This window comes from Meriones unguiculatus, chromosome 8, assembly GCF_030254825.1.
Source record: "Meriones unguiculatus strain TT.TT164.6M chromosome 8, Bangor_MerUng_6.1, whole genome shotgun sequence".
Taxonomy (NCBI): domain Eukaryota; kingdom Metazoa; phylum Chordata; class Mammalia; order Rodentia; family Muridae; genus Meriones; species Meriones unguiculatus.
Genome location: NC_083356.1, coordinates 123292642 through 123309394, shown reverse-complemented (window position 1 = coordinate 123309394; position 16753 = coordinate 123292642). Strand labels below are relative to the sequence as shown.

Sequence of the window (16753 nt, the reverse complement as noted above, 5' to 3'; positions counted from 1 at the left end):
TTCTTTGGCATTGGACTTTGCCTCTGGAAGCACGAGAAAGCCATTTTTATTGATTGAGCCATCTCGTCAAGAACTAAGGCAACAACTGACCTTTGCAATCACGGCTGACCTTGAGTAATTTCAAAGGGTAGAGAAGGTAAGGATAAAAGCCCAACAAAGAACAGGAGGTGAGAACCTGGAGTCCTCGAGAGTTTGGTTTAAAGGGAGGAGGAGAAGGAAGAAATACCCCCCCCCTCCAAACACACACACACCACACACCTATCAAGTCAAAATGTGGTTCCCGCAGCATTCCCAGAGGTTAGTGGAGCGGTTTCTCACAAGGCTGCTGTCACCAGCTGCTGTCATGGCCACCATCACACCCAGTCATCAAGCGATTAATCAATCACGAACGCCCAATTTCTCGTATTAGTTTATAAATCAAAAATAAAGGGGCCTTGTTCCTTGGGGGAGGCGGCTTAATGAGAAGCAATAGTGTAAAACGTGGCGGGGAGGTCAAGGGGGGGTCAGGCCTGGGCTGGAGGCAGAAGTGCAGTGCCAAACCATCCAGCCCCAGTTTTTGCGCTGGAGATGATGCTTCCCCTCCCACTCCTTCCTTCTTTGCCTCTGCGCCCCCTACTTTTCTCCTGCGGTTCTCTCTCAGCGCAGCACTCCCGCTGGAAGCCCGGCCCCTGCCGGCCTCCCTCTTCCTCCTCCCCGAACTCTGGGAAGAGGACGGGAGCGCAGAGCCTCCGACGGGGCGGGTGAGCCAACTCGGGGCCGGGACGGAGGTGCGGGACGCGCTCCCAGGCGCGGGCCCGGGAGCCGGAGTGCGGCCCGCAGCCCTCAGGGCGTGGTCTAGCCCGCCTCGTGCGCCTCGGCGCTTGACGCGAGCGGCAGCCAATCGGGGAGCGCGGCCGGGCCGCCACGTGACAGGTGGGGCGGCCCCTTTCCCCAGCGCGGCCAGAGGGAGAAGAGGAGCGGAGCCCCGAGCCGGAGAGCGCAGCGGCCGCGGAGGAGGCGGCGGCAGGCGGGAGCGGCGGCGGCGGCGGCACAGGCTCCGGGCCAAGCCAGCGTGCATCGTCGGCGCCCTGTGCTGCGGAGAGCTCGGAGGAGCGCGGGAGGCGCGAGCCGCGAGTGGACAAAGCAAGATGGCAGGGATCTTAGCCTGGTTCTGGAACGAGCGGTTTTGGCTTCCGCACAATGTCACCTGGGCAGACCTGAAGAACACGGAGGAAGCCACCTTCCCGCAGGCGGAGGACCTCTACCTCGCCTTCCCCTTGGCCTTCTGCATCTTCATGGTGCGGCTCATCTTCGAGAGGTAAGAAGGGCCGGATCGCCTGCTCCCCTGCACACCACACGCACACGCGTGCACACTCGCCCGCTCCGTGGCGCACGCCCCCGCGCTCACACCTCCCAACCCTTCTGATCCCCGTGGGGTCCCCGATCCCTCGGCCGCACTGGCCTCTAGGGAGCGAGAGAGGGTCCCGCTCGCTCGTCCGCGGGTTTCCTCCGGAGCTCAGCAAAGGGCCCGCGGGGCGCTAGGTCGCCGCCCGCGCGCCTCCTTCCCCGGCTTCCTCCTCCCGGAGAGGGTCGGCGAACAAAGGTGAGCGGCGGAGAACCGCTGCGCCGGGGTTCGGCCGTCTCCATCAGAGCGGTCCTCAGCGCTCCCGGGCTGGGCTTCTCCTTCTCCGAGGCTCGCCGCCACCCACCTGCCATCCTGGAACGATGGGGACACGCGGCCCGGAGGGAGGAGGAGCGCACGCACTTCCAGCCCTATCCACTCCCGCACGCGCGCGGACGAAGGGCCTCGCTGCAGAAGAATTTGCCCGGACCTTTGGCTTCAGCTTGCTTTCCGGCTCTCCATCGGTGACACCGAGTTTTAGGCCCTCGGTCCTGGGAAATGGGTGACGACAGCACTCCGGATCCTTAGTGGTTCCTTTAAAAGAGGGCAGCGCAGCACCCGAGCCCATCGTAGGAAATGGTCGTTTGGAATCGATAGTAGGACCCCGTGACTAATCCTAAGCTTCTTGCCGGTACAGGAAGACACTTGAAACGTTTAAAGAATTGTCGCGTAATTCTTGATAGGAGTCCTAGATTTGGTGAGATCTCGCCGTCTTCGTACCCGCACACAAACTTGGGTTACTCTCTTTGAGTCAGTCCTAAGTCACGAAACTAGATTTTGCCTGCTGTGCATTCATCACGCACTGGTAAAACAAACCCGGCATCACACACTTCTTTCCTTTAACTGAAAAAAAAAAAAATCGTCTTCCTCTTTCCTCCTCCCACTCCCGTTCACCAGTGAAGGCTGAATTTCTTAGATCACAAATACCCACTTTCCACACCTCCCTTTTCTGCCCGGAACTCACCTTGGCCATTCTCAGGATGCTGCTGTTACCTTGTTCACCCTTGGTTTGCCTGAAACCATTATTGACCGTGTCAGAATGTATCTTTTGTGTCTTTTGCTGCCTGAAATAGCAACAAAGCTTCCCCGCGAACCAGAAAGTATGTTTTGTTTCACGGAAGGTGTGTGATTCAATGGGCAGTATTGTTGCATGTGAACTAAGTCAGCTGTTGCCGGGCTGAAATTGACTTGCACAAAGGAACAGACCTTCTCTTTTAAAACGATTGGAATCCAGTACGACTATGCCATTGATCCTTTCCAGCGCTGAGTCTCACTGTGAAAAAGCGGGTGTGTTTGAAGGCTGCAAATGTTTACTTACAGAAAATAGGAACTCAAGTCTAACCTTGCCATCTCTGCAAAGACAAGCCAGCTTTCAGGAATAATAGCTGCCCGTGCAGGCACAATGCTGGGACACACACACAGTTGCCGGATGAAATCTGTCTGGATTCACTTTTGGGTAGCTACTTTAAAGGAAATCTTTAGTTGTAGAGCTTGGAGAGCAAAAAGCAAGGCAGCTGATGAACCATATGTGAATGCCACATCTTCCCAACATTCCTTTCCATTCTGGTTCTGAGCTCTTCAGTAGGCTGGGGAAATATTAAAGATGAAGATAGCTTGGTTGTGCTTGGCTTTCTTTGTTTTAAAACACGCACACACACACACGCATGCTTATGTACACACACCACTGTTGTAACATCTGAAGACTGAATGCTCAGCTTTCTTTTTCTGGGAATACTTTCTTTTTTCCTAGCATAATCTCATGACTTGATTTAAGAGTTCATCCAAAAGGGTCAGCAAGCAGTTGTCAAATGTCAGTTGTGATATATGTCTCTCTCTTTCCCTCTCTCTCTCTCTCTCTCTCTCTCTGTGTGTGTGTATGTGTATTGTCAAGGCCATGGATATGAGCAGAAGAGATTTAATGGACTGCTTAGGAAGTGGCGGTTTATGATTAACGTTTGGAATAATAACGCAGCGTCGCCTCTGTGTGCTGGAATGCTGCTGACTCTGGGGACAGCAGTTACTATGTTTCCTCCTGTGGCTGTGACAGATGTGACTTTAACCATTCAGACTCAGTTCTCTAAAAGTTGGAGAGTAATTTTGTCTGGAGATAGAGGCTCTTCATACGCACTCTGCTATTGAGCCTGTGGCACTCCTCTGGTCAGTGTCAGGGTAGCTGACCCAGCCCATACGGTATCACAGATAGAGCTCATGCTATGTGCCCTTTCGACGTGAGGCACAGGAAGCTTTTGCTTTGTAGGGTCCTGCAATGGCTAACGTCAAAGAATCCCATTGCAAAATGAGGTGTGCTTGTATTAGAGACCGTTTCTCCAAGAGTCTAAACTTTGTCATTTATTTCAAACTCAAGAACATACTAGGAGAGTCTGGACTATCCAAGGTCTTTATCTTTTATGAGGCCAGTAATGCTTTTACAGAAACAAAAATTACAAGCTTGGGAGTATGTTCTTTAGTTTTATACACATTTCTCCCCACATGGAAAAACACTAATGAACTGAGCAAGTTGGGTCTTGTCAATTGACTAGCTCCATCCTTCTGATTCTCCTTCCACTGTTGGGGTGTGACGGAGGAGGCATGACTGGCCAGCACATGCCGTTGTACAACAGCATATGGAGAACAATATGGTAGCCCAGCATGGCCGATTAAAAATAGAGCAGTGTAAGGTCACTGGTGAGTCCGCGAAACATGCAGATACCCCAGCTGTTAGTAGCAACCTTGTACTACCCTTAGCCCCGGGGAGACTTAAAATGAGCCAGTCTACGTACTACCCGATTAGCAGACTAAAACTGTTGGAAAAAACAAATAGCATTTCTTTGTGTCTTTAATCCCAGTACTGAGAAGGCAGAAGCGGGCGAATCTCTGAGTTCCAGGACAGCCTGATCTACAGAGCGAGTTCCAGGACAGCCAAGGCTACACAGAGAAACCCTGTCTTGTGGGGGTGGGGGAGATGAAAATTGTAGTGTCTCCCGTTATATTACGTTGGTGACTTGATGACAAAAAAGTTAATAATGTAGAATCATCTGTTTCATTTCTCGATTTAATGCTGTTTATGCTCTTCAGACTGTCTCTGGGGATCGTAACATGCTTCTTCCAACTTCACTTTTAAAGTTAGGTTGAAACCCTGTTTGGAAAGAAATCTTCTTGGAATTATTATTATGAACGGCAATTCTACTGTATTTTCTTCTTGGTGGGTTTAAGAGAGGTGCAGACAGCACTGACCAGAATCAGAACAGCCAAGTTCTAACCAGCGTGCACATGACACTCTGCTCAGACCCTGCCTCAAATCTGTTTACTCCTCAAATGCAAATGGCCACTGCGATCCAGGGATGCTTTCTTTTTTAATAAGATACTTTCTTGCTACTTATGGTATAGAAGATCTTTTATGTATTTTTTTATGTCCACCTGAACTGACAAAAGGTATATTTGTAGGTATACAGCAGTATGCAATGATAATTATGTCATGTAAACAAACATATCTATCACCTGAGAAATTTGTTATTTTTTTTCCCATGTTCCTACTTTCTCTTGGGAATTTTTAGGCAGTGTACACGATATTATTTGACACAGTTGCCTTCCTATATAATAGATCTTAAAAGGACATTCCTCCTAACTAAAACTTGGCCCACCTTGACTGCTGTTTCTACTCTCTTTTGTTCTGTAGCTGCTGGTAACCTCCATTCTACTTTTTGCTAATATGAGAGTCATTGTGTAAGGTTGGAAGATTGTGTGTGTGTGTGTGTGCATGTAAACACACATATATACATACACACATATATATGCTCACACATATTTATGAACGTATGGTATTTGTTCTCTAAAGACCTGGCATATTTCGCTTCATCTATGTCGCAAATGAAAGACATCTTTTCTTAAGGTCAAAGTGTGCTTCATTTTGTGTGTATCACTCATCTCTCCACCCATCTGTTGACAGATACTTAAGCTGGATGGATTTGGCTGTTACCAGTCATGATTCAGTGGCTATGCTGGTACTGCTAGCTCTTTACTGCTTTCAAGTTTTTTTAGATATGAAAAGGTGGGTGGTGGCTGTGTGGGAGGGTCCTTGTCTTACCTTTCCTTCCAAATCTCTGATTCTTGTGGATCCCCTGTGTTTGAAGATTCTTAACTATTATCTCCTAAGACTCTGAGTGAGGCCAACCATCATGTTATAGCAAGCAGAAATATGCCTTCTCAAATTAAAGAGGTTTTATTTTTTTTTCATAGAAATATTCCAGTCAGTCATTTAAAAAGTATTTTTCAGGTGTGTTTTTAGAAAAAGTTTTTGGGGTGTTATCACTTGTGCTCAAAAATGTTACAGTATTCCTGACTAACCAAAAAGGAAGCTTCTACAGAGAAAACTGATTTCTTTCAGACCTGTTTTTGTTGGAATCCAGAGTTGAGCTGACATCTGACTGAATGAGAGAGAAGTAGCTCACTCCTTACAGGATGGCTCTCAGTGCCACACCACATGAGGGGTGTCATTCTTCAGGAGTTGACCCCAGCCCAGAGAGCAGTACTCAGCCCCAGAATGGCTGTCTCTCCCTAAACCACTGGGGGGTACAGTCATTTGTGTTTTGCCAAAGGCAATCTCTAGCTAGCTGCCTTTTCTTTTTTCTTGTTTTCCTTTTCTTTCTTGCTTGCTTTTAAATTAATTTATTTATTCACTTTACATCCCAATCATAACCCCCTCCCTCCAACCCCCTCCCTTCTCCCCTCCCGGTCCCACCCTTCCTCTGGCTTCCCCTACCTCTCAGAATAGGGGAGCCCCTACAAACCCACCTCAGCACATCAAGTCACATCAGAACTGAGTGCATCCTCTTTCTTGGTGGCTAAACTTCTTCAAATAGCACGGTCCAGTTTATTTGTTCACCCACCTGGGCTGGGAAAAAAATGTATAGATATTTCGTGGGTGAACAAATAAACTAGACGGTGCAATTTGAGGAAGTTTAGCGTAACATTTTCATTCCGCAAAATGAAAGATTTGCAGTATGCTGTGTAATAATGTAGCCATTTGTAACAGGCTGAGTTGGGGGTAAAAGGTATGATTTAGTTCTTAATGTACACTTCTGTAGGGGAAGTCTGTGAGAAAATCTAATGCTACGGAAAATGATTTAATGATATTATATGAAACTAGTGCCTGGACTCCACTGGGGGCTCTACCGGGAGGGAGGGCTGGTTGGTTTTCTGTGGAGTTGCTAGCTTGTAGGGTATTTCAGAAGTAGTTGCTTGTTTGCACTGGAGAAGGGCAGCCATAGGGGAATAGTGTTCCAGATGAATTTCTCAGCTGGCTTTGCCACTCATCGCCATGTCTTCCTTAAGGTACCTGGCTAAGACTTTTAACAAGTGCTGGAGCCAGAGATTTCACTGCATGTGGAAAGCTCTCAGCCAGTAAGTTTACATTTCCCTCCCCATCAGCAGACAAAACTAGGTCTTCCAAAGCAACTGCTTATCAATTTCTTGCAAAGTAAAACCTCTCAAAAATTTCCCCTTCCATCTTCTTTTGATCACTTCTTAAATATTTTTGAGTCAAGATACTGGGGTTACAAATCTGGATTGGTTGTATTGTCACTTCACCTTTTTACCTTTTCCTCTCTGTTTTTTAAAGTTAAGCATGTTGCCCTCTTATAGCACATCGTAGTTCTATACTGGCGATGCCTCCATAATTGTTTATTCTTAAGACTTTATTCTATAGCTTTTATTTCTTTAAAATGACTCCATGCTACGGAGTCACCCACAATACCCACATTCAAGATAGGGGATCAGGCTTGATCTCAAAACCCAAAACCAAAGAGTGATTTCATTAATTTCATCTTAGTTCACCCTCTCCTGATATGAAATATTTATTAACTTCTTCAGCCACTTCTTATCTAGCATGGTTGAACGGGGTGGGGTGATTTCCAGGGTTAGGGGTGTGTCTCCCTTGTAATGCCAAAGGTGATTGGGGGCCTAGGGTGTAGGTGTGAGGCTGATGCTTGTGGTCACCATTTATGCCATTTGATATCTGACTGCAGTAATGATGGCATTGTTAATGAGTAACTTTTTACATTTTCGAAATAATAGTACCAAGTAATATTTATTCTCTAATGAGTTTATTACTGTTTGGATTTACCTCATTTAATCACCTGCCAAACCCATGTGAACTGGATGCTAATTTTTAACCCAATTTCACAGTTGAAAGCCAGGATTAAGAATTAGGGAAACTAATTCTTTCAGTAAACTTCATCCAGCTGGGGGTTTTCTGACTTAATAAATTCAGTGCTCTCATCAAAAACAAAAAGCATGAAGTCATACACGTGCACACATGTGGTTTTTATGTGCAGAGTTTTGACATTTCACGGTATAAATCTGAACCCTTCTTTTGTAATTACACCTGCTTACACCTTTACTCATTACATCACTCTGCACTGGGGATGGATCATTTTTGTTGCGTTTAGAGGCTATTTTCTAGTTCTTGTAGATTAATTTCTCAGTTTCTATTGCTTTTTTTAACATTTATATCTTTATTTTATATGCATGGGTGTTTTGTGTGTATGTATGCCTGCACACCAGAAGAGGGTGTGGGATCCCATAGGATCACAGTTATGGATGGTTGTGAGCCACCACATGGGTGCTGGGAACTGAACCCGGGGCCTCTGGAAAAACACCCAGTGGTGTTTTAGCCAGTAAGGCATTTCTTCAGTACCCCGATTGATTTCTTAAAGGCAAGTTTTCTGGAAGTAGCATTTCTAAGTTCCAAAGAATAACTACTCTAGTACTCTCACTGGATGCAAGTTGCCAGACAGTTGTTTAGAAAAACAGTAATCTTTGAAAGTTTTTGGCAGAGTGCTGATTTCATAAGAGACTTGAAGATTTGTTGTTGCTGTTGAAATATGAATTGTGCCTGTCTCGTCAGAATTAACTAAATTTAAACATTGGTCAGTTGCTTGCATTTTGCTTTCTCTGAAGTAATATTTTCTTATTGGGATGAGGAGATGAGGTTTTATGTCTATTTTTGGCAGAGAAGTGGTGATCCTCCTCCTCCTGCTGCTGCACTTTCTCCTTCTGCTCCTGTTCTTGCTCACTATTGCTCTTCCCGTTCCTCCTCTTCTTGATGCTCTGAATGGTCTTGTCTTGGTCTGTTTATCTGATCATGTTTACACCCTTGTATTTCTTTTTGCCTCCTACCTCTCCCTACAAGCGTTTTCTCCACCAGGAAGGTTTCTGAGCCTACACAGTAGGGGCACTCCCTCAGGAGGAAGTAGTACAGCTTGACTATGGCGGAGAGTGAGATGGAGAGTCAGGTCAGAGTGAATAACCAGTGCCAGGAAGAGTGAATAACCTTTTCATGAAGGAGCCCTTGGAAATATAGGATCTGAATTCATTTATACTATAATTCTGAGCTTTTGATTAAAAAAAAAATTCATAAGGGCTGGAGAAATGGCTCAGCTGTTACTGCTATGGTGGAGGAGCTGAGTTTGGTTCCCAGTACTCATAGGGGTGGGGGTGGGGCTTAGAACAGTCTGTAACTTCTGCTCCAGGGGTTTCATTGCCTCTGGCCTCCACAGGCACCTGCACTCACATCTGTGAACATAATTAAAAGTAGTAAAAAATAAATCTTCAAAAAAATGGTAATAAACTAACCGTAGAAAAATACACACCCAAACCAAAAGATACCTCCTCATATTTAGTAGGATGTTTTCAGTTCCACCTGTGGCCATCATGTTGTTAATTTGGTTTAACATATGAATTTGGGGAAGGGAGCCATAAACATTTAGACCACAGTAGTATAAAGGGATTATATACTAAAAAAAAAAAAAAAATGATTAAGATTGTACCTTTTGTGTTAAGCGCATTTTATTACAACAAAAGAAAATAAATAATCTTCAGCACTCTAAGCCTGACATCTTTCTAGGTGCAACAGGCGCACCGCTCTTCTTGGTGACAGTACCTCAAGCATAAAAATGTATAATTATCTTTAGATGGGTGATTGGGCCTCTTCTCTCTAGCATTATCTGGCATGAGTGCTTGGAAGATGAGGGGCAGGACAAGGCATTGCGATCCAGAGAGCTCTTGAGCTTACTGGGCTTTTGTGGAAGACATTTGCAAGAAAAAGCTTGTCTCATGTCAGTTTGTTTATTTATTTATTTTGAGGCAGGTTCTCACTATGTAGCCCTGGCTGTCCTGGAACTCACTATATAAGAGCAGGCTGGCCTTGAACTCACAGAGATCCTTATGCATCTGGGATTAAAGGCATCCACCACCAGGCTTGGCCAACCAATTTGTTAATCAGCAAGGTGGAGGGAGCGCAAGGCTCTGGAAAAGTACAGTGTATGGTTTCCCAGAGAGGGACCTCAGGGTTCTAGAAGAACTCAGTGTATGGTTCTGTGGGATCCCAGGATTACAGTAACTGTACCCTGGTCAGTACAAGATCCATTGAGAACAGGCCAAGATGCTGGAGTAGCATTCTCCTGAGCATTGTGGCCTGGGCTACTCATGCTTCTGAGACAGATGTGGGAGGGGATGAGATCAGATTTGCTTCTCTTGTCTCTTTCCATCTGACACCACGTGCAATTTGCAAGCCAGTGACTAGAATATTTGAATACTTGAATATAATTTTTTTTGAAAGCTGCATAGTGTATTGGCTTAGATGTGTCAACGGACATACACAGAGGAGTTGTTTTGAAATTTTATTATAGTGTTTAGTCATTGTACAAGACTCTACATTCTTCAAGTCATCTATGAGACTGTTTGGGGCATTTTCAGAATCCATTCCTCCCCCCTCCCACACACACCTTGTCTTTCAGAATGAACCTCTTTCACAGTGCTAATGTGCCCTGTTCTGGCCTTTGCATTTATTATCTCAGAGTTGGATTGTGGAGTGTGGTGGAAATAACTGAGTGGTTTTTAATTACGAGTGGGGAGACATTCCTTTTCTAGGTAATCTCTTCTGCACAGTGACCTAGGACTGACATTTGCTGGGATTTGCCATTGTCTGCATAAATGTCACATCTTATCTGGGAGGTGTTCAGGTTACAAGCTATTCCTGCTTTCCCAAAGCTGGCTGAAAGCGTGGCTTCTTTATTTTCTATGTGGTTTCCTCCCTCCCTTTCCCTCTCCCTCCCTCTCCTTTCTCCTCTTTCTCCTCATTAGTGAAGACAATTTAGAGGCTCAAGGGGCACATGGAAGTCTCAAGAGAGGGAGAGGGATCATTTTAAGTAGGGAGGGAACATAGAAAACCATCTAAATCTTGTCCAGGACTGTTTGGCCAGTACCAGAGAGAGTTGCCAACTAGTCTGAGTGGCCCTAGATCACCATTTCAAAGCAGGGTAAAGTGACTTGGCCATTTAAGCAGAGCAGCAGTTTGGGCACAATAGCTTGAGTGTAGGAAAATGGAGAAAGAAGCAACCAGTCACTTTGGCGTTGTAGAGATTATGAGAACAATGCTTTTGTGTGTCACTGGCCTAACCTCCAAGAGCATTGGTAGGCTTGGTGGGGATGGCGCTTTGGAATCATCGGTTTTGCACATTTTCTGCGCTTAATTAGACATGTGTAGCCATAACTGGACTTAAGAGGAGCATGGCTGGATAACAGGAAGATTATAGAGCTTGGATTAAGCCTGGACACTCCTTTACTGGCTGTGTAGCAGTGGACTGAATTCTCTGGAATTCATTGTCCCCAACTGAAAAAATTGTAGAGGGGGGTGGGTTCTGTGCCTGCTTTGAAGTACTGGAGGACTCCATGAAAAAATATATCAAAAGGGGACCCAATTAAAAACACACATTAAGACCACTCTCACTGATCCTACAGGCTAGTGTCTAGAACTTACTGGGTAATAATGTTCTGTAATGGGATTCAGCATGCTGGCGTAGTGGAGGCCAAGGAGAGAGGGTGCTACGGTGCTATGCGGCCTTATGTACTTGACCCTGGGGCTGAAGGATTTGCTTGTTTGGTTGAGTAAATATTTAGAGTGTTAGGACCTGAAGCATGATCTTCAGCAGTGGCCTGGTGAGGGAGGAGAATGTGGGCACTTCTCCTCCCAACTCTTTGTCATGGACATTGTAAACCAAGGACTGCCTGTTTGGTCACACAAAAATGATCCGTTTTGAAGAAGCGACATCAAACCTGGATCCCTTCATTCTACACCTTTGGCCTGAGCCGGGAGAAGTCTTTCCCTTGAGTTTTCTAAGGAAACTCCACTCCTGCCTGTGGAGGGTGGTCCAGAGCAGGGAGTGTCAGCCCGATTTCCACCCCTGATCTTGCCCTGAAGATTCTATTTTATTGCCCACAGTCCCAAGGACAATGGGTTTGATTTTGCAACCACTGATAATAGCAGACATAAAAATCGGCATTCATACTGACTAAGGATCAGAACCTTATTTTGGCTCTGCCACTTACTAGCTACAGGCCAGGAAGCAAATGAACCCCTCCAAACACAGTTTCCGCTAAAAACTTAGCGAGTTAGTATGAGGTTGGGAGGAGGTTGCCTGTCTCCCTGGAAGAGTGGCTGCTCTCTCTCTGAAGGATTTTTCTGGCCATGCACAAGTGTCTCTTAGGGGTGTGGTGGAACTCTATCTCCAGACTGCTCAGCTGATCTGACTGTGTGGTGATGAACGCCCCCTTCCAGTACGGACCCACTCTTATCTATGCCGGGTTGTCTATACTGATTAGAATTGCACGTTCCCTATCCTCTTACCTCTTCTTTCTTCGGCTTGTCTTCTGGGGACATTCTGATAATTGTTCCAGAGGTAGCTGTCAGAAGACAGCCCTGGCCGCTTCGTGAAGGATGGGGTCTTGACAACTTCATACTCATGTAATACGGTTTGATGGGCTTGGGCATTCATAATCAGTTAGCTCCCATTAAGGCCTCTTACTAATGCCTCCCAGAAACAGGAAAGCTGTGAGACCGGCACTAACTGATTTCCTCTCAGAATTTGAGGTTCTGGGGATTACTTCCTTTTGATGCTGGAGAAGAAAAGAAATAGGGCTGGAGAAATTTTGGCTCAGCAGTTGAGAGTGTGTTCTGCTCTCACAGAGGATGCGAGCTCTGTGCCCAGTACCCAAGCTGGGTGGCTCATAGCTGCTGGGAACTCTTCTCTTTCTGGTATCTGATGCCCTGCTCTGGCCTCTGCAGGCACTCTACTCATGTGTGCAAACTCATGCACACATACAAATACACACAATTAAAAATATTAAAAAGAGAAGATTCAGTCTGGTACCATGGAGATCATATTTATAAAAAAAATCAAGCATTCAATGTGGGCTGCAAAGAATATGTTTGCGCCTTTCGCATTAGAGAAAAAGATTTGCTCTTGTAGTGTGTGTCTCTGTCTGTCTGTCTCTCCTCACATGATACCAGACATTCAGGAAGGATTTGCTCTCAACCATGAGCATTTTTTTCCAACTAGCCATAATTTAAATATGATTTGTAACTGTCTAGCCATGTAAATAATTCTTTAACTCTGCCACTTCTGAGACAAGGGGACTGATGGAGTGGCTAAGGGTGATTAAGTACAGTATTTGTGGTGGTTTTTCTTTCAAATGAGGAAGTGAAGCAGAGATGAAACCGCAGTTTTCACAACTGCAAATCCAAAAATTGCTTTAGCCACAGTTCAGAAGAATCATGAACTTTCTGCTTTGAAGGAAATTGAAACTTACTCATTTAAAACTAGGTCAGTCTACGGTGGGTCAAACAGTAGCGGGGTGCTGGGGTGAGGGTGGGGAGGCAACAGCTTGCCTGAAGTACAGGGGAGTCTATTATATGTAGATGATTAGAAAAGAGAACAATAAAACCATCCCAAAGTTGCTGTGCACCTGGGGAAGCCAATTCTAAACACAGCAACGTGAAGGGGCGAAACACCCTTAAGGAGCTCAGAGGCCTGGAACACCATCGCACACTTTGTTTGGGGCACCCATAACCTGAACACTGAGACATAACAGCAGAGGTGCAAAGCTTGAGCTCTCTTTACACGGGCATCTCAAGACAGTAAGCCCTCGAGCCACACAGGGACTGTGGCACTCAGGTCCTGGCAGAGCCTGTGACCTGCAGACTGTGGCCTGGCCCTCAGTGCGGACATAAGTGTACTCATTAAGGCTCATGAGCAAGGACATGCATGTCACAGCCAGGGGCATTCACAGTAAAACAGTGGCACTGCTCCATCCCACTCAGTTCCTGCGGCTACAGAAACAAGACTTGGTGGTGACTGAGTGAGTCTCATGGCCTGCCTGCCCCATTGTCCACGTGCCGTGATTTATGACTTAATTTCTTTTTTTATTAATGAAGGGGAGCAAAAGACTTACCGGAGAGTGTGGGCTGTGGCTCTGAAGGACAGCTCTCATACTTTAGGTGCCCTGGTCCAGTTCTCTACGTACTGGCTCCTTCCTTCAGTGACCCTGGGTCACTGAAACCATGTACTTTTGCTTTCTCCTGCTGTCACCGCGCCGCGTTCCGTCTTGCTTGTTAGCTGGTTTGTTGGGCTGCTTGTGGCCTGTAAAGGGAACGAGAGAGTGCGCAAAAATAGACACACAGGTGGTGGCTGTCCACCAGCTGTTGTCTCTGAGGCAGGGGTAGGCCTGAAAGCACTCTGTTGCCCCTGTGTTCCCTGAGTCTGATTCTGGGGCTCTGTACAGCGTGCAACTCTTGCCTTCGCTAGTGTTAGGTACCTGTGTTTGTTTGAAAAAACCAGACTCCTGAAACAAACACGTTGACTCACCGTGGCTTACAGTTTGAGGGGGGAAGTGTTAGGAGAGTCCAGCCGTTCTGAGGTCGTCCCTCTCAGAGACAGCTTTGTAGTTCTCTAAGCAGGGTATGAGCTCCCCATGGTCAGTGCCTGTACCCCACCTCAGCTGTCCTCCTCCGTCCAGCACAGTGTCAAGCTGTGTAAGACTGGCTAGAGGGCAGCTGCTGTCCAACAGCTGGGAATCGCTCTCTCCTTTTGGCCTCTGGATCCCACTTTCTTGCTATTTTAGATCTTAATTTCCCTCCTACTTACAATATGCTGTGTCATCAAATCTCAAGGGTATGGGGTACTTGAGACCGATTTGAAGGGAGTCGCATCACCTTCTGTCCCTCGGCCCTGTTTACTAGCTGCTGTGTTGTCACTGGCATTTGCTAGAGGAAGGATGCCTGGGGCTAGTCTCCATACGTGGTGAGTTACTAGGAACTTTGAGCACAACTTCTGCTAACCTCAACATTAAATATATTTTTTAATGTTTATAAAATGTAATAAATAACATGAAAGAAATATTCTCACAGTTTTCAGATATTACTTCATGGTTGGGTCTGTTTTTTTTTTTTTTCTCTCTCTCACACAAAAGGAAATGTAGTTCATTATTGCTTTCCACAATTTTGAAATAACAGGTTTTTTTTTGGCTTGACAAACAGTTTTCTGTCCCTGCAGAGCTGAAGATGAGACAGAGAAACGCTGCACTGAAAGCAGAAGTGAACTTTGGGAGCCTTCCTTTACCAGTACTCACCCCGCTTTTTCACCCAGTGTCTAAACCTTTATTCAACATTCTGATAGTCCAAGGAACTTGAAGCCTTCAGGTTGTCTGAAGTATCCCAAGTTGGATGCCCTTGGTCTGGCCTGTTCTAACAGTCCGTTTAAGAGCGAGGGCGCTATTCTGAGTGGGACCTAGGAAGGTAGGTAGGTGACGGATTGTCGGTAGAAACAGGAGATGTGAATGCCTCTGCAAGTGGAGTTAAATATGTTATTTCTTGTCCCGAGGTGAGCGCCCAGATTTGTAGGAACTAAGATTCAAAGCAAGAAAGGAAGGGAGAGAGAGGACATTGATTCTGTCGGTTTTGGTGTGTGCCAAAGCCAAAAAGGCGTAGAACTCTGACTGGGACCCCAAACAGGTGGAACCCTTGTTCAATCACAGTATGTCCTAATGGGTATCAGCATTAATTGTAAACACCTGCCCACAAGTGTGTAGTTGGCTCTTACCCAATAAACGGCTGTATGATGCTGTTTTGGTCTATGTGTACAGGACACATACAGACACACGTACAGACGTGTGCCTGACTGCAGAGATCACCAGATCACCACAGCAAAGAGAGCCTACCAAGTGCTTCACCAGTTAGGTGGGTCACTAGACAGAACACTGTTGGCTTCCTTTCTCGTGAACTTCCCTTTGCTAGTGTTGACTTTGTTTTATAAATTAAGTAAAAATAAATTCCAGTGTAAAGATCTAAAACCTAACACACCCAACAAAACTCATGATTCTACTCAAAGCCATTGCTTTCCTGTGAAGGATAATGTGGGCTCTAGTCCAAATCTTTTTTTTTCTTTAGAGAGAGAGAGAGAGAGAGAGAGAGAGAGCTTCTGTAAAAGTCTGATTAGTATTTATTATCAAATTTAATGTTGTGGCTAGGGCATGTACCTCAGTGTAGACCTCTATCACAAGCACCTAGATTCCATTCCTATTACCATTGGCAGGAAAAAAAAATCAAACAAAGAAATTATTTTGGAAAAGGATGCGAAGAACATGTGAGACTGTGAGCAAATGAGAGGAAGAACCAGTTAAAACACTCGGTTTTCTTTCTCATTTATTATACAGTTTTTGAAAATGTCCTACTTATGTACTATATTTCAATTACCTTCCCTCTTTTCCATTTCAATTCCTCCCACATTGCCACCCCATCAAACTCAAGACTTATTTTTAATTACTGTTACACACATATACTGCATGTGTATGTGTGTATAAATCCAACTGCTGAGTCCATTTACTGTTGCCCATGTGTCTGTGTGTAAGAGCCGACTTTTTGATAACCTGTTGGAGGCTGGTCCCAGAGAAGACTGAGTCTCCCTCTCTCAGCAACCACTGATTGCCTGGGTTTTCAGCTGGGACTGGGTTATGTGATGCTGTCATTGTGCAGATCTTGCTTTGGTGACAATATTGCCAAGACTTCATGGGCACAGCTCTCCTGTTGTATGTAAAAGATAGTGTCTCAGGGCAGATATCCTGGTCCTCTGGCATTGACAATTTTTCTGCCCCTTCTCCCTGGATGTGCACTGAGCCTTAGGCCTAGGGAGCTGTGTTAGGGCATCAGTTAGGGCCGGACAGCCCCAGCCTAATGTTCTCTGTATTTTGACTCACTGTACATTTCTGTAATGATCTCCATATCTAATTTTCTTATTTAGTTACTATGCTGAGAACAATGTTACAAGGCATTATTAAAGGGATTAAGGTACTGAGTCCTGATATCGTTTCTTAAAAACCCAAAACAGAGAAAAAAGGCAAAAAAAAAAAAAGACAGACAGATGTTAGCAGGCTGTGTGTGTGTGTGTGTGTGTGTGTGTGTGTGTGTGTGTTGACTGCTTCAGGATTGCACAGTTCCTCATGGAAAGTGAGTTACTCAAAGCTATCATAAATAAATGCTTA

At 45.6% G+C, this 16753-nt stretch overlaps 1 protein-coding gene across 2 annotated transcripts in view; it reads left to right on the top strand.

The window, feature by feature from the left end:
* Positions 1–979: 979 nt before the first annotated feature.
* Cers6 (ceramide synthase 6) overlaps positions 980–16753 on the top strand; it is a 245150-nt gene continuing 229376 nt past the window's right edge. Inside the window, exon 1 of one of the 2 annotated variants that reach the window (XM_021635584.2) lies at positions 980–1297. In XM_021635584.2, coding sequence (XP_021491259.1) covers positions 1128–1297 — 170 coding nt within the window. In that variant the 5' untranslated portion in view covers positions 980–1127. The remainder of the gene's footprint in view (positions 1298–16753) is intronic. The other variant, XM_021635583.2, reaches the window with a different exon arrangement.